Source organism: Hemibagrus wyckioides, linkage group LG09 (genome assembly GCF_019097595.1).
Source record: "Hemibagrus wyckioides isolate EC202008001 linkage group LG09, SWU_Hwy_1.0, whole genome shotgun sequence".
Classification (NCBI taxonomy): Eukaryota; Metazoa; Chordata; class Actinopteri; order Siluriformes; family Bagridae; genus Hemibagrus; species Hemibagrus wyckioides.
In genome coordinates, this window is record NC_080718.1 from 26,844,902 (window position 1) to 26,870,656 (window position 25,755).

At 40.6% G+C, this 25,755-nt stretch overlaps 1 protein-coding gene across 1 annotated transcript in view; it reads right to left on the bottom strand.

Moving 5' to 3' along the window:
- Positions 1-224: 224 nt before the first annotated feature.
- actn2b (actinin, alpha 2b) overlaps positions 225-25,755 on the bottom strand; it is a 26,815-nt gene continuing 1,284 nt past the window's right edge. Inside the window, exons 2-21 of the mRNA XM_058398513.1 lie at positions 19,872-19,986; positions 19,543-19,662; positions 18,862-18,948; positions 16,522-16,609; positions 16,259-16,337; positions 11,940-12,021; positions 10,927-11,012; positions 10,700-10,792; positions 10,196-10,426; positions 8,756-8,903; positions 8,520-8,670; positions 5,342-5,450; positions 5,115-5,255; positions 4,800-4,982; positions 4,563-4,697; positions 4,061-4,240; positions 3,616-3,762; positions 2,929-2,994; positions 2,637-2,795; positions 225-1,685 (exon numbers count right to left, since the gene is read on the bottom strand). Of these exons, the coding sequence (XP_058254496.1) occupies positions 1,527-1,685; positions 2,637-2,795; positions 2,929-2,994; positions 3,616-3,762; positions 4,061-4,240; positions 4,563-4,697; positions 4,800-4,982; positions 5,115-5,255; positions 5,342-5,450; positions 8,520-8,670; positions 8,756-8,903; positions 10,196-10,426; positions 10,700-10,792; positions 10,927-11,012; positions 11,940-12,021; positions 16,259-16,337; positions 16,522-16,609; positions 18,862-18,948; positions 19,543-19,662; positions 19,872-19,986 (2,559 nt within the window). The 3' untranslated portion in view covers positions 225-1,526. The remainder of the gene's footprint in view (positions 1,686-2,636; positions 2,796-2,928; positions 2,995-3,615; positions 3,763-4,060; positions 4,241-4,562; positions 4,698-4,799; positions 4,983-5,114; positions 5,256-5,341; positions 5,451-8,519; positions 8,671-8,755; positions 8,904-10,195; positions 10,427-10,699; positions 10,793-10,926; positions 11,013-11,939; positions 12,022-16,258; positions 16,338-16,521; positions 16,610-18,861; positions 18,949-19,542; positions 19,663-19,871; positions 19,987-25,755) is intronic.

A 25,755-nucleotide genomic window follows, 5' to 3' on the forward strand; every position in this document is an offset into this window, starting at 1 on the left:
GTGTTTGTTAATAAACGTTAATAAAGCAGCACCGTGCTTTATCCTGTATATGGGTCTCTTCCAGGGCAGGCGGGCGCGCGCACGCGGCTACCACGGAGATTCGGCTTCGATTCCCGGGTCGGGCGGGAGACCCGGATGTTACACAGTCATTTATGAATATAAACATCTTTAAAAAAAGGATTTTCTGTATTTGTAGAAATCAGATTCAGACAAAACGAGACCACTGTTTTTTCAATCTTTTTATTTCCACACTGACAAAATAGTTCAATGGTAAATTCTTTGTAATGCTACAGTATGGTGTGATGTTAGAGGAGTCTCACAACTGGCTAGATGAAGCGTGCTAAAAGAGCGTTTTGAATATTAGTCAGGTTTGATTCTTATCATTTATGAACAATAAATTGAAAATGTAGTTTTGTCATTTTAAACCACACACACACACACACACACACACACACACACCCCTGCTGTCTATAGAGTGCTGCAGGAACGAGTTCACTTCCTGTTCCCTGGTCCTGAAGTCGACGGTTTATTTGAATAGATTTCTTTTGGCTAAATACCTGAAATATCAAATCACTTCCAGATATTTTCATGTTTTATTCTACAACACGTCATGTTTCAAGTCTTGAAAGAGGCGGTGGTGACGTGAACGAGTGGCTATAGAGAAGGTCAGGGGCATTAAACATCATCACTCCGTATTACTACAGCAGCCTCTTTGTGTTTCTACTAATAACACACACACACACACATACAAACACACACACACTTTCAAAACTGTTCATTGAGTCAGATTCATTCAGTAAAACAGCAGAAGAGCTGATCAGGAGAGATGATTCTAAATAAAGAGTGGAAGAGAAAGAGAAGCTCAGTGGAGGTGATGATGTTGAAGTCATGTGGCTGTGTGTGAGGCGGAGCTTGTTTACTGATTAGATTTAAGCTTCAAAATTTATAAAAGTTGATCATCTTGAGGAAAAAGATTTGTAAAAATGATCGACGTTTGTTTACAGAGCGTATTTTCTACAATAATCCAAAAGCTGGTGGAAAGAAAATCCTACTGGAGGTTTGTTGAGGAAACCAGAGTGATGATCACAGACGTACGGCGTCCCTGCAGCTCTCTGTATATGTATGAAGATGATGCTTTAGTATGAGGTGTTATCATTGGAAACGGCTATTAGTGGAAATATTACCACACACACACACACACACACACACACACACACACACACACACACGAGCATATCTCTGCATGTGACACATTTTCATGAGCTACAGCACTGTGTTTAAATTCAATACATTCATGACTGTGGTAAATATTTCCATCTATATATAAAGGATTGTGGGATTAATCCAGAGAATCAAACCCAAATTTTCTTTCTCCAAATTTTTGTTGTCTAACAAAATCAATTCTGGTTAAAATTTTATACAAAATATTTCATCCTTATGGAACAGCACTGGTGATCTGTTTGTCCTCATAGTTATTTGTGTGTGTGTGTGTGTGTGTGTACACATATGTGTTTGTGTGTGTGAGGTTAAAGGTCGCTCTCGCCGTAGAGGGCGGTGGAGAAGGCGGTGTAGTCCAGAGCTCCCGGTACGGCCCCGGGTCCGGTGTACGGAGGCATCCTGGAGATGCAGTACTCAGCCTGGTCGTGAGGAAGCTCCCGTCTCAACTCATCTATCAGGATGTACGGCTGGAGGAGACAGGATTTAATAGAAAAAATAAATATTAGTAAACAATTAATAACCGTGACCAAGCAACACTTGTCCCATTCATACTGATATGTACATAAAAAAATCTAATTTCCACCTAATATACATCAATCAGCCAGAACATTATGACCACTGAGAGGTGAAGTGAATAAGACTGAGTATCTCCTCATCATGGCACCTGTTAGTGGGTGGGATATATTAGACAGTAAGTGAACATTTTGTCCTCAAAGTTGATGTTAGAAGCAGGAAAAATGGACAAGCGTAAGGATTTGAGCGAGTTTGACCAAAAGGGCCAGATTGTGATGGCTAGACCACTGGATCAGAGCATCTCCAAAACTGCAGCTCTTGTGGGGTGTTCCCGGTCTGCAGTGGTCAGTATCTATCAAAAGGGGTCCAAGGAAGGAACAGTGGTGAACTGGTGACAGGGTCATGGGCGGTCAAGGCACATTGTTGCACGTGGGGAGAGAAGGCTGACCCGTGTGATCCGATCCAACAGACGAGCTACTGTTGCTCAAACTGCTGAAGAAGTTAATGCTGGTTCTGATAGAAAGGGGTCAGAATACACAGTGCAGGACAGTTTGTTGGGTATGGGGCTGTACAACTGCAGATCAGTCAGGGTGCCCATGCTGACCCCTGTGCACCACTGAAAGTGCCAACAATGGACATCAGAACTGGACCACTGAACAATGAAGGAAGGTGGCCTGGTCTGATGAATCATGTTTTACATCACATGGATGACCGGGTGTGTGTGCGTCTCTTTAATGGGAACACATGGAACCTGAATGCACTATGGGAAGAAAGCAAGCTGGGGATCTCACATACTTACACACATACACACACAATCTCACGATATTCTGATAACACCTAGTATATAAATTGCAGCTAGTCATTTACTTTATCTCTCTCTCACACACACACTCACACACACTCACCTTGTCTGCAGCAAGGATCCTGAAGGAAGCGACCACCTGATCTGCCGTGTCCGTGTCTCCAGTCTCTCTGGTCATGAAGTCGATGAAGGACTGGAAGGTGACGACTCCGGTAGCATTTGGGTCAACCAGCAGCATGATCCGGGCAAACTCCACCTCTCCCTGACACACACACACACACACACACACACACACACACACACACACACACACACACACATATACTGACATTAAACACTAGAGTGGAGGATGTTGGAATGATGAGTGAGTATACGATATATAGGCTCATGCCTACCAGGTCATAGCCCATTGAAATGAGACATGCCCTAAAGTCATCAGTGTCCATCGCACCGTTCTTCTTCTGCAAGGTCAGGGTCAATGGTCAGGGATCCAGAAATGAAGGTCCACAATTGAGGAAGCAATACACACATTAAAGAGATCGAGAATGGAGGCCCCACACAGACACACACACATACATACACACACACACACACACATTAATCATCCTAATTCTACACAAGTGTCAAGACATATCTGATCTTATTGGAGGGGAGAAACAAATATTAGAGACTGATCTGAAAACAGTAACAGGGGATTAGTTATAGTGTTTAGTGTATGAATTACAATTAAGGACTGATCTAAGAACAGTAACAGGGGATTTGTTGCAGTGTTTAGTGTATGTAGTATAAATAATGACTGATCTGAGAACTGTAGCGGGATTAGTCATTGTGTTTAGTTCATGAATAGTTTATTAAAGACTGGTCTGAGAACAGTTACTGGGGATTAGTTATAGTGTTTATTGTATAAATTATAATTAAAGATTTGTATTCTAATTAAAGCCTGATCTGAGATCGGTAACAGGGGATTAGTTATAATGTTTAGTGTATGAATTATAATAAAGCCTGATCTGAGGACAGTAACAGGGGATTAGTTATAATGTTTAGTGTATGAATTATAATAAAGCCTGATCTGAGGACAGTACCCGATCGAAGTGTTTGAATGAGGAGCGGAACTCGCTCATCTGCTCCTGGCTGATGCCTTTGGCGTCTCGAGTCAGAATCTGAGTCTCGATCTCGTTGATGGTGCGAGCGATGGTGGTCAGGAGCAGCTCCCATCCAACACGGATATGCTGGAGGGAAAGAGGGAGCGAAGGAACAAATAGAACAGAAGACAAACACTTAGAAAGAAGCAAAACATTTATAACACAATTCACGTGTGTTACAGTGAAAGACTGAGACTGACACATTTCTTGAACTGGCCAATCAGAGAGCAGGATTTCATCATGTGACTATTTTCACCCAGGATATTTATCCTAAACTGATGATATTTTGATAGCAGCTTGTATATAAATTGCAGCAAGTCATGTACTTTCTCTCTCTCTCTCTCTCTCTCTCTCTCTCTCTCTCTCTCTCTCCGTGTGTGTATACCTCCATGGTGTAGCTGGTGTGTTTGTTGTCGAATATGAGCGACTCCTGGATGAGCTGATGGTCTCCCTCCAGTTTATCAATGTTGGGTTTATAGGAGACGATCACATGCTCGCATTGCTTCAGGTGAGTCATCTGATCCTCCAAAGTCCCGCCCAGTTCCAGGGAGCATCGGCCAATCTCCTGTCACACACACACACACACACACACACACCGATCATCTCCTGTCCGTCTTTAAAATCCTTTCAAATATTGAATATTTATTTATTCATAAATAAAATAAAAATAATTAAAGATTTATTTTATTTATAAATAAATAAATATTTACTCATATATCAGTTATAAGTAACTTTTAGAATTAAATCAGAAATAAATAATTATTAGGTTTTAATCATTTATTAACTAAAAATAAATCAGTCTAAAATTTAAACTTGAATTTTCTTTTGTATTTGTGTGTGTGTGTGTGTGTAAGAAAGTGTAAAGTGTAAAGGATCAAAAGCCGCACCTCCAACCGGGTCTGGATCCAGGGCCCGATGATGTTGGCCTGGGCAGCAAACTGACGCCGGAGCCTCTCGTTAGCATGCTGGCGCGCTAGTTCCTCCTGCAGAGCGCTATCTCTCTGAGGAACCAGCTTCTTTACCTACACACACACACACACACACACACACATATTCAGTGTGTGTGTGTGTGTGTGTGTGTGAGAGAGAGAGAGAGAGAGAGATAAAGTGTGTGTGTGTCAAACCTTGTCCCACTTGCTCATGATCTCCTCAGGGCTGATGGTGCTGTAGGGGTTGATAAGGTCGCCACGGATACCGTAACTATGGAAAATCTTCTGCACTTCCTGCTGGATGCCCAGGATGGCCTGTCTCTCTGCGTCCGCCTCTGGGAGAGTGGCTTTAAATTGTTCGTGGGCTGTGATGAGACTCTACACACACACACACCACACACACACGCATAGAAGTATAGCATTATAATAATAAAAAAAATGCATGTATGTTTGTATGTGTGTGTGTTTGTGTATGTGTTTGTGTGTGTGTGTGTGTGTGTGTGTGTGCACCTGGACTTCCTCAATAGTGTGCACTATGAACATGTCCTGCAGGTCCTCCATGGCTCCCTCCATCCAGTTGTTGAAGGGAGCAGATCTCTTTGCGTACTCCAGGAACAGCTGCTCCACTGTTTCCAGAAGCTTCTCGGTCCTCTGAATACACACGCACACACACACACTATTCAGCATTATTTTCCAAACAATAAATAATTGTCTGTTAGGTTAAACACACACTGTACCTCCAGTGCTTCGCGGCGTTTCTGGGTGAGAGTCCCGAGTTTGTCCCACACATCACAGATACTCTGACACCTCTGATTTACTGCTGCCACATCATGATAGTCCAACTCACTGTCTCACACACACACAGTCAGGTAACCATCCTATTCAATAATTTGTTCACATTATTATGCTTACATATACATATAGATAGATAGATAGATAGATAGATAGATAGATAGATAGATAGATAGATAGATAGATAGATAGATAGATAGATAGATATACCGTATATATATATTATATATACACTATACTGCCAAAAGTATTTGCTCACCTGCCTTGACTCGCATATGAACTTAAGTGACATCCCATTCCTAATCCATAGGGTTCAATATGACGTCGGTCCACCCTTTGCAGCTATAACAGCTTCAACTCTTCTGGGAAGGCTGTCCACAAGGTTTAGGAGTGTGTTTATGGGAATTTTTGACCATTCTTCCAGAAGCGCATTTGTGAGGTCACACACTGATGTTGGACGAGAAGGCCTGGCTCTCAGTCTCCGCTCTAATTCATCCCAAAGGTGTTCTATCGGGTTGAGGTCAGGACTCTGTGCAGGCCAGTCAAGTTCATCCACACCAGACTCTGTCATCCATGTCTTTATGGACCTTGCTTTGGTCACTGGTGCACAGTCATGTTGGAAGAGGAAGGGGCCAGCTCCAAACTGTTCCCACAAAGTTGGGAGCATGGAATTGTCCAAAATGTCTTGGTATGGTGAAGCATTCAGAGTTCCTTTCACTGGAACTAAGGGGCCAAGCCCAGCTCCTGAAAAACAACCCCACACCATAATCCCCCCTCCACCAAACTTTACACTTGGCACAATGCAGTCAGACAAGTACCGTTCTCCTGGCAACCGCCAAACCCAGACTCGTCCATCAGATTGCCAGATGGAGAAGCGCGATTCGTCACTCCAGAGAACGCGTCTCCACTGCTCTAGAGTCCAGTGCCAGCGTGCTTTACACCACTGCATCCGACGCTTTGCATTGCACTTGGTGATGTATGGCTTGGATGCAGCTGCTCGGCCATGGAAACCCATTCCATGAAGCTCTCTGCGCACTGTTCTTGAGCTAATCTGAAGGCCACATGAAGTTTGGAGGTCTGTAGCGATGGACTCTGCAGAAAGTTGGTGACCTCTTCACACTATGCGCCTCAGCATCCGCTGACCCCGCTCCGTCAGTTTACGTGGCCTACCACTCCGTGGCTGAGTTGCTGTCGTTCCCAAACACTTCCACGTTCTTATAATACAGCAGACAGTTGACTGTGGAATATTTAGGAGCGAGGAAATTTCACGACTGGATTTGTTGCACAGGTGGCATCCTATCACAGTTCCACACTGGAATTCACTGAGCTCCTGAGAGCGACCCATTCTTTCACAAATGTTTGTAAAAACAGTCTGCATGCCTAGGTGCTTGATTTTATACACCTGTGGCCATGGAAGTGATTGGAACACCTGATTCTGATTATTTGGATGGGTGAGCGAATACTTTTGGCAATATAGTGTACATATACATATATACATACCCACATACCCACCCACACACACACACACACAGAAATATAGACACACATACACGTATATACACATACACACACACACAAACACATACACACACATAAGTACACACACACACAAACACATATGCTAACATACACACACACACACACACACACACATATATATATATATATATATATATATATATATATATATATATATATATATATATATATATATATATATATATATAGATAGATAGATAGATAGATAGATAGATAGATAGATAGATAGATACAAATACACACACACACAAACATATACACAAATATATACACAAACATACCAACACATACCCACCCATACACACACACACACACACACACACACATTAAAAAACCTACAGCTACAACACTGAAACTGGAGACTCCTTCCCTGAATATTACACAGAAATCATCACAATATCAAAGATCAGATGCTGCTGTACTTTATTAGAGGTTATTATTAGTGTTTTTATTCAGTATCTCTTGTTGCTGTCTCATGCCATGAAGGTCACACACCTTAACATGTTTAATTGACACCTAAGATAAAGCTAGCGACATGGAGATAACACACTCTCCACAATAAAGCCTTATAAAGTCACGCTATGTGTCTGCTGCTGCTGGCGTAAAGGAGACGCTCCGTTCTGACGCTTTTCGGTTCGGTGGACGAGGTCAAGCAGATTAGCCGGATAAGCGACGAGGTGAACTGAGCCTTTAGCTATGTCACGGAAGGCGAGAAAGGTTGGGTTTATCTTTCACTCAGGATGTGTGTATCATTATCACACACACACACACAGAGGGAGATAGCGTGAGCTAAAACAGGATAGCGGTGACACAATATGCACCTAAATACACACAGCACAAGTTATTTCAATCCCGCGGCTCGCTAGCAAAAACATGTGACATGTCGACTCCAAGACGTTAATGGACAAAAACGTTGCGATGCAAATTACCCATAATCCTCCACGTTAGCGATATCTCCATAGTCATGCCAGAGTTTAAAAATGTAATGAGTAAGATTTCATTCAACTCATTTTCAAGATGGCTGACGAGTCATTTTCAAGATGGCTGACGAGTCATTTTCAAGAAGGCTGACGAGTCATTTTCAAGATGGCTGACGAGTCATTTTCAAGATGGCTGACGAGTCATTTTCAAGATGGCTGACGAGTCATTTTCAAGAAGGCTGACGAGTGATTTTCAAGAAGGCTAAGACTTATTTTCAAAATGGCTGACGACTTATTTTCAAGAAGGCTAACAACTCATTTTTAAGATAGCTGACGACTCATTTGTCAAGATGGCTGACGACTCCAGTGGACGAGACGTCTTATAAACGTCTTATAAATTATCCCACAAATCTATTCTAAATGCGAAAGCTAGCAAAGTCGCGTTACGACATCATCGACTGGGAAACATCTTACAGTGATCAGTTTGAGACAATGCAACCCTTCTAACATTCGTACGCCAGATGCTAGGGTACAGAGTGCGTAGTGTAAGTGTGTAGTGTATGTAAAGTGTTTTGTAAATTTCCATTTGGGATGAATAAAGTATCTATCTCTCTATCTCTGTATCTACGTGTAGTTATTATCCAGTGATCTTTAAAGGTCGTACTTAAGTTCCTGTGCAATGGCAGCGATCTGCTCCACTCTGTCCTGATGAGCCGAGAGGTCGCTCTCGAACGCTTCGTGTTTCCTCAGCAAAGCTCGTACTTCCATCAGTGAAGCAGATTCGTAGTCCTTCTTCACCAAGAGCTCTTCCTTACCTGTTACACACACACACACACAGTTTAACAGTGTAAATAAAACAGCGTGTTTATATCAGGATTCTCTGTATTAATCTTCTCCCACCTGAAGCCCAGGTCTCATGAGTGGTGGCTTTCTGGTGGAATTTCTCAGCCAGGTGGTCAACCCTCAGGAGTTTGCGGATCTCTGTTAGCAGCCATTCCTCGTAGCCTTTCTCCGCCTGCTCCAGACCCTGCCACGCACTCGCTATGTCCTACACACACACATACACACACACACTTAGTGAAGCTACTCAAATGACTACAAACTAAGGATTGAGTATAAAGCTGCAAAATGAATTTGATATGAAAGCGTGATAACGTGTCCATTTACGTTAGACTTCACAACGATCACAACGACAGAGATCGTCTCCGGTCACGTTTCGTTCACGTCGCGTCTTTGCCACCACTGTACTGAACGCTATCCTGTGGGTTTTGCGGCATTCTGTGCCGTCCTTCTATCTGCTCAGCTGTCAGTGGACATGAGGACGATCACGATGCTAGTGAGCTTCACGTCATTCTTATTAAAAACCACAGCTCTCGATTCATGACCAGCGGTTTTCCAGTGGTCAGTCCTTCTGTTTTTTTTTTCTTGTAAGCAGCAAGCATCAGAAAATCCTTCCTTATTCAGACAGTTATTATTTGGACGAGGTGTGAAGGTAGATCTCTCGGATCAAAGCTGGCAAGAAACATCTTAATGCAGTTCCTTCTTCAAAAGTGACATGAGACAGATGTGTAACCGACTAAGCCAATGAAACCTTTCTGCTATCTTTAGCTAGCTAGCTATTAAGTAGTAACATATTTAGCAAGCTAATATATATTTCAAATCCACTCCAGGTCACCACATTCAAGGTAACGTATATTATTATTGTTATTATTAAGGACATGACTGTGTGTAGCATAAGAAGTAAAACACTTCATAATCAGCTATTGCTAACTTATCTAAAGTTGATTATTCTTCTATAACAGCATGTCCATTCCTCTCATATCGTCAGCTTAATGTACTAAACAGCGACGCATCGTAGATTTGATCTGTTTTTGTTCCAGAATGTCCGGGAAACTGACTTACGGTTCGTTTAAACGTTATATAACGCTTATATAACGTTCATATAACGTTGTATAAGGTGAGATTTAAAAATCGACATTTTAATTTTGTACATTTTTTCTTTTTTATTTTCTTTTGTAATTTGTGTAACCGACTAACTTTACTGAGCTAATGAAACTTTAGCTAGCTAGCTATTAAAAAGTAACATAGTTAGCATGCTAATATATATTTAAAATTCACTCCAGGTCACCACATCCAAGATAACGTAAAAATATTTTTATTTTAATTATTATTTTTGATTATTTTCTTATATTTTTGTGTTCTGAAATGCTTTATTCCATTCATATCATCAGCTTAATTTACTAAAAAGCAACACAATTAATTAATTAACTAATTATACGGTTTTATATTTTTTATTTATATTTATATTTATGTCTTGTGGTTGGAGTGAGTCTGTCTCACCGACACCATCTTCCCCTCAGAGGGCATGAAGGCAGGCCGGTTGCTGATGCGCAGTTTGGTCTGCAGCGTGTTGAAGTTGATCTCCAGCTGACATTTCTCCTGCACTTTGGGAGGCTTGTGAAGGCGACGATAATCACGGAAATCCTCCAGCTTACGCTGCATCAGAGCCACGGACTTCTCCGTCACTCGGTTCTCCAACCACGGGGTGGTACGCCTAATCCACTCCAACAACTGAGGAGAGGAGAGGAGAGGAGAGAGGAAGAGGAGAGAGGGAGAGAGAGAGAGAGAGAGAGAGGAGAGGAGAGGAGAGGAGAGGAGAGGAGAGGAGAGGAGAGGAGAGGAGGGATAGAGGGAGAGGAGAGGTGTGGCAGGTTGTGTGTGTGTGTGTGTGTGTGTGTCCTTGCATGTGTGTTTGTGTGCATGTGTGTATGTATGTATATGAGTGTGTGTGTGTATGTATATGCGTGTGTGTGTATGTGTGTGTGTGTGTGTGTATGTGTGTACCTCACTAGCCAGTCTCTCATAATCCTCCATGAGCTTCTCGTTCTCCTGATTCACCCCCAGAACTTTACAGATGCGGTTAGCAGCGGTCTCAGCCTGCAGATCGATAAAAAAAAATCACAGATGGATGGATGGATGAATGGATGGATGGATGGATGGATGGATGGAGAGATTAATGGATGGGTGTTCAATACTGAAGCACATATCTTGTATTCACATAGACACTTTACCTGTTCTGCTCCAGCGAAAGCGTGGTAGAAGCAGGAGACGTAGGTCATTATGGCTCTCTCATCAGGTTTAGGAGTGTTCACAATGTCTAGAGAGAGAGAAGAGGAGAAAAGAGAGGATCGACAAAGAGGAGAGAAAACAAGCAGAGACAAGAGGAATGCTCAGGGGAACAGGAAGCAGATGAGAAGAGTGTAGATGAGAAGAAGAACAGTTACAATGCAAGAGAGGGAAAAGAGAGAAGAGAGAAATGGAGGAGAAAGTGAAAAAGAAGAGATCGAAAAAATAAAGTACAGAAAATGAAAGAAAGAGGATGGAAAAGAAAAGAATAGAAAATAAACGGAAAAAAAAGAAAAGAAAAAAGACAGAAGAAACAGAGAAGAGAACAGAACAGAACAATAGAACAGAGAAGAGAAGAGAAGAGAAGAGAAGAGAAGAGAAGAGAAGAGAAGAGAAGAGAAGAGAAGAGAAGAGAAGAGAAGAGAAGCCAATAAGATGAGAAAAGAATGAGAAGAGAAGAGAAGAGAAGAGAAGAGAAGAGAAGAGAAGAGAAGAGAAGAGAAGAGAAAATAAGCCGAAGAGAAGAGAAGCCAATAAGAAGAGAAGAGAAGAGAAGAGAAGAGAAGAGAAGAGAAGCCAATGAGATGAAAAAAGAATGAGAAGAGAAGAGAAGAGAAGAGAAGAGAAGAGAAGAGAAGAGAAGAGAAGAGAAGAGAAGAGAAGAATGAGAGACAAGAATGAGATAAGAGATACTTATCATTTTCTTAATGAAGTTCACTGTGCTGAAATTAATATGAATTTAATATGAATATTCATTAATCTTTATTAAGGCTGTAATAAAGCTGTAGGTCTTAAACAGAAGAGCAGAGATCCATGTTTCCTCACAAACTCACAGGAAAGAGAAGATGAGCCTCAAGAAACGACTAGAACACCTGCAGTGATGTCATCGAGTACTAAAGTATTTATTTCACGCTAACACTTTAATCCAAAAGCATGTGTTCGGTCCAGAACATCTCACCTTCTGCGTCCAGCATCTTGGGAATATCCAGATGTTTCTCCGCCACGTCAAACGCCAGATTCAGGTTCCCCAGAGGATCGTCCTGTACACACCACATCCAGCGTTAGGAGCAGCGTCTTTACTACTACTACTATTATTATTATTATTATTATTATTATTATTATTATTATTATTATTATTATTAAGGGAACTTCGTGACGTGTGTTCTGATGATGTCACGTGACGTGACTTAGATATGCATGCAAACCCCCAGAATTAGCGAAATCGCAAAACTACCGCAACGTACACGTTACATATCCAAACACTCAGCACAATGAGGGGAACTTTGTGACGTGTGTGCGCATGACTTCACGTGACGTCACGTGCGTGTCACACCCCAAAATTTGCGAAATCAGAAAACTACCGCAACATACACGACATATCAAAACGCTCAGCACATTGTGGAGAACTGCGTGACGTGTGTCCAAGTGATGTCAAGTGATGTCAAGTGATGTCTACTTCCTTTGTCAAGCCTACATCAAAGTTTGTCACAACTAAATCTAGTTATTATTATTATAATTATTATTATTATGGAACCATAAGTTGTCTTTGGTGCTTAATTTAGCAATAGCTAGCAATTATCTAGTGGGAACATGCTGGCTAGCTCTTGCTACTAAAGCTATAAGTGTCTATGTTAGCTAGCTATTGCTGTCTAGTCCATTAGACTTTGTTTACATAAGCTAGCAATAGCTCCATAACCTATAACTGTGCAAATTTTAGCTAGCTGTTGCTATGTAACCCATAACTGTGTGTATGTTAGCTAGCTGTAGATAATTAAGCTATAATTAAGCTATAATACGTAAGCTAGCTATAGCTAGATAACCCATAAATGTGTGTAGACATTTGCTAGATATTGGTACCTAAGCTATAATTGTGTCTATGTTAGGTACCTATTCTTATCTAGTCTATTATAGTGTGTTTACATTAGCTTCCTATTGCTACTCACGCTAAAATTGTGTGTTATGTTAGCTAGCTAATGTGTTCAATGTGTAAAGTCTATTACACTGTTTTTACAAAAGCTTTTTTTTTAAAAAGGTAACATACACCTGTGTGAATGTTAGCTAGCTACTGCACACATAAATGTGTGTTTACATTAGCTAGCTATGGATACTTAAGCTATAATTGTGTCTGTTAGCTAGCTATTGCAGTCTAGTCCATTACAGTCTGTTTACATAAGCTAGCTATAGCTACTCAAGATATAAGTATGTGTATGTTAGCTAGTTATAGTTAAGTAACGTACACCTGTGTAAATGTTAGCTAGCAATTGCTACATAACCCATACATGTGTGTTTACATTAGCAAGCTACAGTATAGATACTTAAGCTATAACGGCACTCAGGTTCCCACAGATTTACTAAGCCGTATGTTAGCAGCTAATACGACCTGATTAGCCTTGTTTATTCTAGTCAGACCTTTTCCGGAGTGATCTTTCATTAGGTTTGGAAGTGTCTTTTGCTAGAATCTTTTACCATGGAAAGATGACTAGCATTCTGAAGTACACAATTTGACCTGAAGGATGGACTAACGCGGCACATCTGATCGTGTTTACTTTTTCTGACGCGGTGAACGACTGAATTTCTCAGCTGTTCATGTCTGAAGCCTCAAACCTGCTCGTCTATTCTCAGATGGATTCTGAACAACTGATCCCTTATGGGTCCATGAGTCAGATCGGATATTTAGGGGTACCTGTGTGTGTGTGTGTGTGTGTGTGTGTGCTATTGTTCTCTGTATGCCAGTAAAAAGGCTCCAGCAGATCCACGGGGACTTTCTGATGTCTCTTTACTAGAACACAGAGCCTGGGTCAAAAACCTGAGGATTACCCTGACCATAGTATTACCTGGACGTTGCCAAGTGCAACAGCTGTGTGTGTGTGTGTGTGTGTGTTCCCGTTTACCCCAGACTGAACTGACTGGCCTGGCTTGCCTAAATAAATCTTTTGACTTCAGCATCTAATAAAATCCTTGATGACCTCAAACTCACTAAAAAGGACCACAGATTAGCATACAAAGCGCTAGTTGTCCAGTCCAAGATGCTGTGTTTACATTAGCTAGCTACAGCTACGTAACGTACAGCTGTTTGAAAGCTACATAACTTTTCTAAAAAAAATTCCTATCTAATCCATTACAGCGTGTTTACATTAGCTGGCTGGTGCGTCTCAAACTATAAGTGCATGTTATGTTAGCTAGCTCATGTTTTTCAGCCTATTGCACCGTTCACATAAGCTAGCTATAGCTACGTAACATACAACTGTGTGAATTTTAGCTAGCCAAAGTTGCATAACACATAAATGTATGTTTATATTAGCTAGCTAAAGACATCAAAGCTTTACACCATATATATTTTATCAAGTCCATTACTGTGTGTTTACATTAGCTAGCTATCGCTACTTAAGCTATAAGTGTGTCTATGTTAACTAGCTATTGCTGTCTAGTCCATTACAGTTTTGTACATTAGCTAGCTATCGCTACTTAAGCTATAAGTGTGTCTATGTTAACTAGCTATTGCTGTCTAGTCCATTACAGTTTTGTACATTAGCTAGCTATCGCTACTTAAGCTATAAGTGTGTCTATGTTAGCTAGCTATTGCAGTCTGGTCCATTACACTGTGTTTACATTAGCTAGCTGATGCTAGCTGCTCCATCACAATGTGTTTATATTAGTAACTTTGTTTACATTAGCACAAAGCTTGCTAAACAGTATGCTGTACCACATAATGACATCACGTTGTCTTTTCACTTCACAAACCGATTCTGTTTCCTTCATCGTGTCTGTTACGGTTCCACCACGGAGCCGTTTATGCTACAGCTAACCTGAGGTGAAAGCAAAGCTAAGCTAATTATACAACGACTATAAAAACTCGCTGATAACTGTAAACTAAAGTATTATTATTAACTATATATATTTGTATATATTTTTACATCCTGAAGCCCTTTAGCTTAGTCGCTAAGTGGCTTCAGTGTGTGTATAGTGTGTATTAGTAACAGTCATGCTTCTCCAGGCTCTGCAGTGACAAACTAGCGACTAAAATAGCACCAAAAGAACGTTCCCTGTGAATTCTTTATTTATCAGAAGGCATCTGTGGTCTAAATTCCTGCAGCTATTCTGGGGTTGGAAAACGCAGGGTCTCTCTGTTGCATTCAGAGAAAAGTGTGATGAACTTTCGCAGGTGAGAAGCTGAAAAGAAAAACTAGCTAGTTTCGGTTCTGTAGATGTTTGTATTTCTGATGAACAGGCTGTTGGGGGAAAAAACTGATTAGTATGAGTGGTTAGTCTTTCTGAATCTCAAACAGTTGAATGAAACCGTTTTGTAGGTGATGTTATGACGTAACAAATCACTCATTAGCGTAAACTTTATGGTGATTTGACATTAATGTGATGGCTTCAAGCCCTGCGTCCCAAATCACATACACTATATTGCCAAAAGTTTTGGGACACCCCTCAAAATCATTGAATTCAGGTGTTGTTTTTCAGGGGTTGGGCTCGGCCCCTTAGTTCCAGTGAAAGGAACTCTTAATGCTTCAGCTTCAAGACATTTTGGATATTTCATGCCCCCTAACTTTGTGGGAACAGTTTGGGGATGACCCCTTCCTGTTCCAACATGACTGCACACCAGTGCACAAAGCAAGGTCCATAAAAATGGATGAGTGAGTTTGGTGTGGAGGAACTTCACAGAGTCCTGACCTCAACCCCACAGAACACCTTTGGGATGAATTAGAGCGAATTAGAGTGCAGTCATGTTGGAACAGGAAGGGGTCATCCCCAAACTGTTCCCACAATGTTAGGGGCATGAAATTGTCCAAAATGTCTTGGTATGAAGCTGAAGCATTAAGAGTTCCTTTCACTGGAACTAAGGGGCCGAGCCCAACCCCTGAAAAACAACACCTGAATTCAATGATTTGGAGGGGTGTCCCAAAACTTTTGGCAACATAGTGTACTTATACACTACGCTATTGTATAGTAGAAATAGTGTGAAGAAGAAGTGCACTTCAAGAACCTGGAAGATTCACTTACTCAACTAAGGTGGAATGTTGGACACTTCGTGTACTCAGCGCTCGCACCTTGCTTGCGTAAAAGCTGAAAAGGGGGTGGGGCTAACCAGGTGCTTCCGCTGAATGAGAAAACATTTTCAAGATGACCGATGACTCTGACTCCAGTGGACGAGTGTACACATAGTGTAAGTGCATAGTGTTCGTATAGTACGTAATTTGGGACGCAGCTAGAGACGGTATCAGTGAAGTTAATATCAGGGGTCAAAGGTTAACTTGGGGTCACACGGGACACCTTGTTGAGCTTGGCGTAGTCGATGAGGTCGGGCCTGTGCCTGTGGATGAGGGCGCAGAACGCCAGGCCGTCCTTCCAGCTTCACCACGCAGATTGAAAGGTCAGAAGGTCAAATATGTTACCGCTAGCATTAGCATAAACCTTATGTTTATATGCTAGTGTTATGTAAAAATGTTTCCACTGATGGACATTTTCCTTTCCTTTATTTCCTTTAACTGTTTGTTGTCTGCTTGGTGTTTGGACTGTGTGTATCAGACTCTCACCTGACATGAAAGTTCTGGACGTTAACATTCCTGTAAGGAGCCGTCTTCCTCTGACACCACAACAGCAGGCCTTCTTTAGCCGAGGTTTCTAAAAGCACACAGCAAACAGACGAGGTTTCAGCAGAAATTCATTTCAATCTGAGGAGCATTCAATTCCAGTTCAACAGAATCCTGGGTTTATGTAGTTAGAGGTTATAAACTCCAGTTAAACAGAATCCTGGGTTTATGTAGTTAGAGGTTATAAACTCCAGTTCAACAGAATCCTGGGTTTATGTAGTTAGAGGTTATAAACTCCAGTTAAACAGAATCCTGGGTTTATGTAGTTAGAGGTTATAAACTCCAGTTCAACAGAATCCTGGGTTTATGTAGTTAGAGGTTATAAACTCCAGTTAAACAGAATCCTGGGTTTATGTAGTTAGAGGTTATAAACTCCAGTTCAACAGAATCCTGGGTTTATGTAGTTAGAGGTTATAAACTCCAGTTCAACAGAATCCTGGGTTTATGTAGTTAGAGGTTATAAACTCCAGTTCAACAGAATCCTGGGTTTATGTAGTTAGAGGTTATAAACTCCAGTTAAACAGAATCCTGGGTTTATGTAGTTAGAGGTTATAAACTCCAGTTAAACAGAATCCTGGGTTTATGTAGTTAGAGGTTATAAACTCCAGTTAAACAGAATTTGCAACCTACTACTTATTTACATATTCACCATCAACACTCCTGATTGGATAAATCCAGCGCGCGACCACTTTAAATAATGACTCGTCTCACACTTTCTTTCCTTCCTCCTTTCTTTCTTTCTTTCTTTCTTTCTTTCTTTCTTTCTTTCTTTCTTTCTTTCTTTCTTTCTTTCTTTCTTTCTTTCTTTCTCTTTCTTTCTCTTTTTCTTTCTTTCTTTCTTTCTTTCTTCCTTTCCATCCTTCTTTCTTTCTTTCTTTCTTTCTTTCTTTCTTTCTCTTTTTCTGTCTTTCTTTCTATCCTTCTTTCTTTCTTTCTTTTTCTTTTTTTCCTTCTTTCTTTCTTTCTTTTTTTCCTTCTTTCCTTCTTTCTTTTTTTCCTTCTTTCCTTCTTTCCTTCTTTCTTTCTTTCTTTCTTTCTTTCTTTCTTTTTTCTTTCTTTCCTTCTTTCTTTCTTTCTTTCTTTTTTCCTTCTTTCTTTCTTTCTTTCTTTCTTTTTTCCTTCTTTCTTTCTTTTTTCCTTCTTTCTTTCTTTCTTTCTTTCTTTCCTTCTTTCTTTCTTTTCTTCATTCTCTCCTTCCTTCATCAATTCTGATTGGATAAATCCAGCACTCGCTTTACATAACCACTTGTCTCACGCTTTCACTTTTATCAGTGAGGAAAAATGTTCAGGTCCCAAAGGGCGGGGCCAACTCCATATTACATTCATGTGCATGTAAAGGCAGAGGTCCTAAAACCTTTGGCAATATAGTATATGTTAGAGAAGCTAGAAACAGTGGTTCCTTCATCAGACTCTGTCAAAAATTAAAATACATAAATAAAACACACACAGAAGGATATGTTTCAGAGAAACCACACATCTCTCTCTCGCGAAGTCTTTCCCATGTTGACCAGCTTACAGCTCTGGCTGTTACAAAGCACTAGAACTGGAGACGTCTTCCAAAATCTGTTCATTTTTTACAACTTAGATAAGCGATTCTAAATCTGAGCTACGTTTTAACCTCTAACAACAGTGTGAAATTTGTCACATGGAATCAGACCTGCTCTGCCCTGAAAGATTAGCGTCCTGATTACGGCACTTACGCCTGTCAATCACCTCACACTCGCGTTCCTTAAATTAGACTAAATAAACACCACAGCGCCTCGGTTTCGCTCAGCTACAGAGGAATCCGCTCGCTGTCACTGTCTTCATGAGTCATTAGCAAACAATGTTGAGCCCTGTGTGTGTGTGTGCGTGTGTGTGTGTGTGTGTGTGTGTATGTGTGTGTGTATGTATGTGTGTGTGTGTGTGTGTATGTGTGTGTGTATGTATGTGTGTGTGTGTATGTGTGTGTGTGTGTGTGTGTGTGTGTGTATGTGTGTGTGTGTGTGTATGTATGTGTGTGTGTATGTATGTGTGTGTGTGTGTATGTGTGTGTGTATGTATGTGTGTGTGTGTGTCGTATTATTTATTTATTCCTCAAATGGAATCGACTCAAATGGTTAAGGCTCTGGGTTGAAGGTCAGAGGTTCGAATCCCAGCATCACCAAGCTAAAGAAAATAATTTCGCTGTGCTTTAACATACACAGCACGAATAAAAGCTTGTTTCTTCTACTACATATATATTCTTATTATTATTATTATTATTATTATCAGTTAGTCTAAGCCTTATTGTTGCTTTTGTACCTTCTATGGAGATGTCCTGGATGGCGAATCTCAGGATGATGGTCCAGATCATTCCGAGAGTCATCTTCACGTTCCCATCTACGATCTCTGCACACAACAGCAGCAGCACACATCATTATACAGTCAGTGTGTCCACGAAGAAGAGCTGGAACCACACATCAGCACTGGCTGTGTCCCAAATCACAAACTGATACACTATGGCAGGGTGTATATGAACAGTGCCAGTCGTGTGTTTACACAGGACTCACAGGGGAAGAAGGAGGAGAAGAAGAAAAGGGAGAGGAAGTAGAAGAAGAAGAGGAAGGAGAAGAAGATGGAGAAGAAAGAGAAGAAGAAGAAGAAGAAGATGGAGAAGAAGAGAAGAGAAGAGAAGAGAAGAGAAGAGAAGAGAAGAGAAGAGAAGAGAAGAGAAGAGGAAATCAAAGAAGAAAATAAAGAAGGAGAAAAACAGGAAGAAGAAGAAGAAGAAAACGGAGAAGACGAGTAAGAAGCAGGAGGAGAAGAAAGGAGAAGAAGAAGAAAACGGAAAAGGTGAGGAAAAAAGGAGACGATGGAGACGACGGAATAGAACAAGAGGAAGAAGAACAGGAAGCATAAGAAAATAAGAAGAAGATGAAGAAGGAGGAGGAGACAGTAACCGGTCACAGTTATGGAATTCTGAGAGACGGAATGAGAAGGCACCTTCAGCGCCAATGGAGACCAGCTTGACCCCTTTACTGGTGATGAACTCCAGAGCTTTGTTCACGTTGGCTATTTTGTGAAATCTCATTTTCCCTCTGTCGGGTTTGGGTAACCGCTCACCTGTAACACAACAGGATCAAGGGTTTGGGTTCAGTTAATAAAGCTGTGTGTGTGTGTGTGTGTGTACATGTGTGTATGTGTATGTGTGTGTACGTGTACGTGTGTGTGTGTACGTGTGTGTGTACGTGTGTGTGTACGTGTGTGTGTACGTGTGTGTGTGTACGTGTGTGTGTACGTGTGTGTGTACGTGTGTGTGTGTGCGTGCGTACCTGAGATGACCTCCAGCAGCAGCATGAGTTTGAGGCCGTTCCTAAAGTCTTCCTCGATGTTCTCGATCTGGGTGCCAGCCTTTCGCAGGTGGGAGTTACACCACGCAGTGAACGTCTGAGGAACACACACACGCACACACACACGCGCGCACACACACGCGCGCACACACACGCGCGCACACACACGCGCGCACACACACACATTTACAATGCTTAAGGGTTCTTCAGGTTCTTCAGCTTCTACTGTTTGTCATTCAGTTGTTCAGTCTCCAGTCTCTCTCTTTCCCCCTCTCTCTCTCTTTCTTTTTTCCTCTCTCTCTTTTTTCTTCTCTGTCTTTCTTTTTTCCTCTCTCTCTTTCTTTTTTCCTCTCTCTCTCTCTTTTCCTCTCTCTCTTTTCCTCTCTCTTTCTTTTTTCCTTTCTTTTGAAGTTAATAAAACAAGTTTGTTACAAAGAAAGATATAAATAAATATGAATTAAACTTTGAAACTTTATTCTGAATTTTTATATTACCGTAAAGCTGCTTTGCCACAATGTCCATTGTTAAACTGCTGAATTGAATTGAATCAAATCAAATTGAATTGAATCTAACTGAATCAAATTGAATTGAATCGAATGAAATTGTATTGAATTGAATCAAATCCAATCTAACTGAATCAAACTGAACAGAAACCAATTGAATCAAATCGAATCAAATTGAATTGAATCAAAACAAACTGAATCAAATCGAATCAATTCAAATCGAATTGAATCAAATCGAATCAAACTTGACGAATTGAATCAAATCTAATTGAATTGAATCAAATCGAATTGAATCTAATCAAATCAAATTGAATTAAATCAAATCAAATTGAATTGAATCAAATGGTATCAAATCAAATTGAATTGAATCAAATTTAATTGAATCGAATCAAACTGAATCTAATCTAATCAATTCTAATTGACTTAAATGGAATCAAATCAAATCTAATTGAATCAAATCAAATATAACTGAATCTAATTGAATCTAATCAAATTGAATTTTCCTGTGTTGGCAAAATTAAACTTGCATTAAATTTGAGACTGTTCCACAGAGCTGACACCGGAGACTCCTCCCATGAGCATCACAGAAAACGTTAGAAGATGTTTATCTTTTTACATAACAACATATCATCCCTGTCTACGCGTTGCTATAGCAACAATTACACTATTATGACTGTGCAATTTGCAGACACACTGTTGTTACAGAAAACGAATCTGACCAATCAGGACGGAGAGTTCATCATCGCTCTGGTCGATTATCGCAGTAACAGATGATATATTGCGCAGTGTTAAAGTGTAAGGTTACTGTTCAGACACCGCCGTCATCTCTCCGAATCACACATAGCGACACGCTGGACGATCAAACACCATAAATCATCCCCTGACACAAAGCCTGGGATTTCTATTAGTAATTCCTGGAAGGATTCAGACTCTCTGACCCGCTCTCTGACCTCAGGGGTATAAATGGGCTTCAGGGTTTGTTATTCTTTCACCGGGATCTAAGTTTATCAGGAAGATAGATTTGTACGAAGCACCACACACACACACACACACACACAATCCATCGCTAATGCAGAACAGCAGATGGCTGTAGTTGCCTTTTTCCTAATAAACAGGCGATTTTGTGTGTTTAATATACCTCATGACCAAAAGTATGTGCACCCCTGACCATCACACCCATAACTGGATCTTTGCCAAACGGTTTCCCCAAAATTCAACATACACAATTCTACAAATACACAACATCTGGAACTAATAGGCTCAAACACTGTTCCAGCTGTACACAAAGCCCCTGAGCTCCATGAAGACAAGGTGTGGAGGATCAGTTTGGAGTGGAAGAACTGGAGTGTCCTGCACAGAACCCTGACTGACTCAACCCCACTGAACACCTTCAGGATGAACTGGAACTGGAGTCTGGAGTCACCTGACATCAGAGCCTGATCTCACTAATGTTCTCGTAGCTGAATGGTCACTAATCCCCATACACTCCAACATCTAGTGGAAAACCTTCCAGAAGAGAGCAGAGGAGAGGAAAGAAGAGAGAAGAGAAGAGTAAATGATGAGAGAAGAGTAGAGAAGATGATGAGAGAAGAGAAAAGAAAAGAAGACACGAGTAGATGACAAAAGAGGAGAAGAGAAGAAGGGAGATAATTTATTAGCATTTTAGCTCATCATCCGTTTAGCTAAAGCACCTAGCTGACCATCCAGCCTGGACATTTCCTGTCCTGACCACCAGAGGGCAGCCTTCCTGAGTTCTGTCTCTCTTCTTCAGTTATCTCATATCCCATGTCCTGGCTGCTTTAAAATGCACATGGACTAGATTTAAAGCAGCTAGTTTGTATCATCCATGTGTCTAGTCCTTGTTGTTATCACGCTATTTCTGCTAATCTGTTTGTTGGTTTTAATTTCTGCCATGATTGTGTCTGTCTTTCTTGTTTACGACCTCAACCTAATATTTTGCCTCTTAAATTCTGATAATGTCTGCTTCCATGTCCTGCACTTTTCCTTACATCATAATACACTATATTGCCAAAAGTTTTGGGACACCCCTCCAAATCATTGAGTTCAGGTGTTGTTTTTCAGGGGTTGGACTCGGCCCCTTAGTTCCAGTGAAAGGAACTCTTAATACTTCAGCTTCATACCAAGACATTTTGGACAATTTCATGCTCTTTGTGGGAACAGTTTGGGGATGACCCCTTCCTGTTTCAACATGACTGCACACCAGTGTACACAGCAAGGTCCATAAAGACATGGATGAGTGAGTTTGGTGTGGAGGAACTTCACAGAGTCCTGACCTCAACCTGATAGAACACCTTTGGGATGAATTAGAGTGGAGACTGTGAGTCAGACCTTCTCGTCCAACATCAGTGCCTGACCTCACAAATGTGCTTCTAGAGAGGAATGGTCTAAAATTCCCATAAACACACTCCTAAACCTTGTGGAAAGCCTTCCCAGAAGAGTTGAAGCTGTTATAGCTGCAAAGGGCGGGACAACTCCATATTACATTCATATGCATGTAAAGGCAGGTGTCCCAAAACTTTTGGCTATATAGTGTATATACTAACATTATTTCTTTTTGCTCCTGACTCCACCTCTGTCCTGTAATTGGTTATTTGCCCTACTGTCTTCATCTGTTCTGTTTCGTTCTCGATCAGTTTCTCTATTTATACCCTGTGATGTCATCGTATGTGTCGTAAAATCTTACTATATATTGTTTCTAGCTTTAAGGCTGAGCTTTGTTTTCTAGTTCACACATTTCGTCTGGTTTTCTTCACTTTTTAGTACTGATTATACTCACTGGACGTAGCCTGTCTGTTCGTTTAACCCCTATAATGGACACCGATTACGATTCTTAGATTGAATCAAGCAAATGTTCTGTTTAGCACAAAAGAGTCATAAAATAGTGGAATAAGACTTGATTTGAAGCAACTTCAACCTGATCATTTTCTGTTAGCTTTGCATCCAAAATAAATACACTATCTTGCCAAAAGTCTTGGGACACCCATCCAAACACCCTTCCTGTTCCAACATGGCTGAACACCAGTGCACAAAGCAAGGTCCATAAAGACATGGATGAGTGAGTTTGGTGTGGAGGAACTTGACTGTCCTGAACAGAGTCATGCACATGAATGTAATATGGAGTTGTCCCGCCCTTTGCAGCTATAACAGCTTCAACTCTTCTGGGAAGGCTTTCCACAAGGTTTAGGAGTGTGTTTATGGGAATTTTTGACCGTTCCTCTAGAAGCGCATTTCTGAGGTCAGGCACTGATGTTGGACGAGAAGGTCTGGCTCACAGTCTCCGCTCTAATTCATCCCAAACATCTTTATAGTTACCCTGTTAATTGAAATAAATTAAATAAATGAGACTGAATGACGAAGATGGTGTGTGTATGTGTGTGTGTGTGTGTGTATGTGTGTGTGTGTGTGTGTTTGTGTGTGAGTGAGCGTGCCGTGAACGAGACCAAGCCAAGCTTTAAGCTGTTAAAAGCAGGACTGGACCTGGTTTTAGTCATCACGGAGATCAAAGCTTTAACGGTGAAGTCCACAGCACATTCCTGCCGAGGTAAGGCGATAAAATTAGCGTGTGTGTGTATGTGTGTGTGTGTGTGTGTGTGTGATAAGAGAGCTGTGGATTCAGAGACTGGGAAAGAATTTCATTCATCCATGTGGAGAGCTCGGGTCTGTTTATTGAAGCATGAATGCTGTGATGTGATGGACAAGGGTCGTCTCATAGCATGGAAAATACTCGCTTCTGATTGGTCGGTTCTATGTCGAATTCTCAATTCTGATTGGCTGTAAAGTGTTGTTATTGTTTGAATTTTCTAAAACGAAATGAAGGCAAGAAACACGTTGCGATTATTTCCGTAGAAATTTTTAATTACGTCATTTCCTTGGAGCTAGACGAGCTGTTGCTATACCAACAATAACACGTTAAAATTTGGATGTACTTCGCAGCCAGAACGACTCTGTTCGAATCCATCTGGACCAATCAGAATGAAGAATATGAATCAAGAATGAATTCGTATGAAAGCCTGCTAGAAATGAATGGATGTTAAAGCACAAAGTCCTCCACTTCACCACACAGCTATTGTTCCAAACAAAGAAATTCCTTGCCAAGGACATCGGATTAAACCCCATACAGCCGTTTGGTCCTGGAGGTTAAAATTAGCCTCAGCATCCTTGCTAATCCTGAGCACGTCATCATGTGTCAGAAGCCATCTGTTGACAGCAAGCACATGCCGATCGCCTCAGCCTCTCCGAGTGCCGCTATTGTTAGCGATGATGCCAGATTGGGTGGTTTTCCACACATTCGCTCTATTTTAATCACACCGATCTGAGTAAAGGACTAGCTGGAGGTTCTGTTCATTCGTTTTCACCTCGCTGTGACTGACAGCTAGCGAATAAACTAGCTAGTTTTGGGGTTTGCTAGTGAGTTATAGCTATTAAGCTATGATGTATAGATATTATTTCAGTCATGTTCACGGAAACCTGAAAACAAAAGCTGCTAAAAGCTGTAGTTTTTGTGTTAGCACAAACTATGTGGCTAATTGAGCTAAACAATAAGAGACGCTAAAAGGTATAGCTTCCTGAGAATCATGTATCTAAATCATCACACGTTGGTGTCGAGTTGCTGAGGGTCTCAGAGACACAAACAGATGCGTGTATGTGGTTTCTCACGCTACATGAAACGGTGTTTGATGAAAAATTCAACCAAAAGGATGATGCTGAGGTAAAAACCTAAAAATCCCAGCCCCAGTCTTGAAGCTAGAACTGAAGGATGAAGGTTTAGAGGTGAAAATGTAGTGCACTGGTTTTATTAAACCAGGTATTTTAACAAACAGTGAGCTGAATGAGATTTTAGGTAGGGAGGTAAATAAGTGCTTAACTTATCTGTTCAGGTATTTTCACTTTTTTTCCACTGTTCATGTCTTAAAAGATAAATTGAAGTATTTATTTTTGTACTTTTGTAGGCACTTATATTTAAATATATATAAATAGAATATTTCATTTATTTATTTTTTTCACATATATATATATATATATAAATATTTATTTACTTATTTATTTATTGTAATCTGAAGCAGTCTCTTGCAAAATAATTTCCTTTTTTTCCTTTTAAAGTTTTATTTGATCTTATTTTATAGAAATTTTCGTTAATCTCTGGAGATATTTCAGTCTAAACTGGTACACTTGCGAGAGAGAAACATTTTACAAACTGGATTTATTTTTTCCTCATCACTGATGTGGTGAATCTGACCATCAATGTTTTTCATTTATTTATTTTTATTTTTATTGTTTTTTTTGTTTTAATTCTAAATTCAATTTCTCCAGTTATGTACTTGAATTATCTTTAAAATATTTTT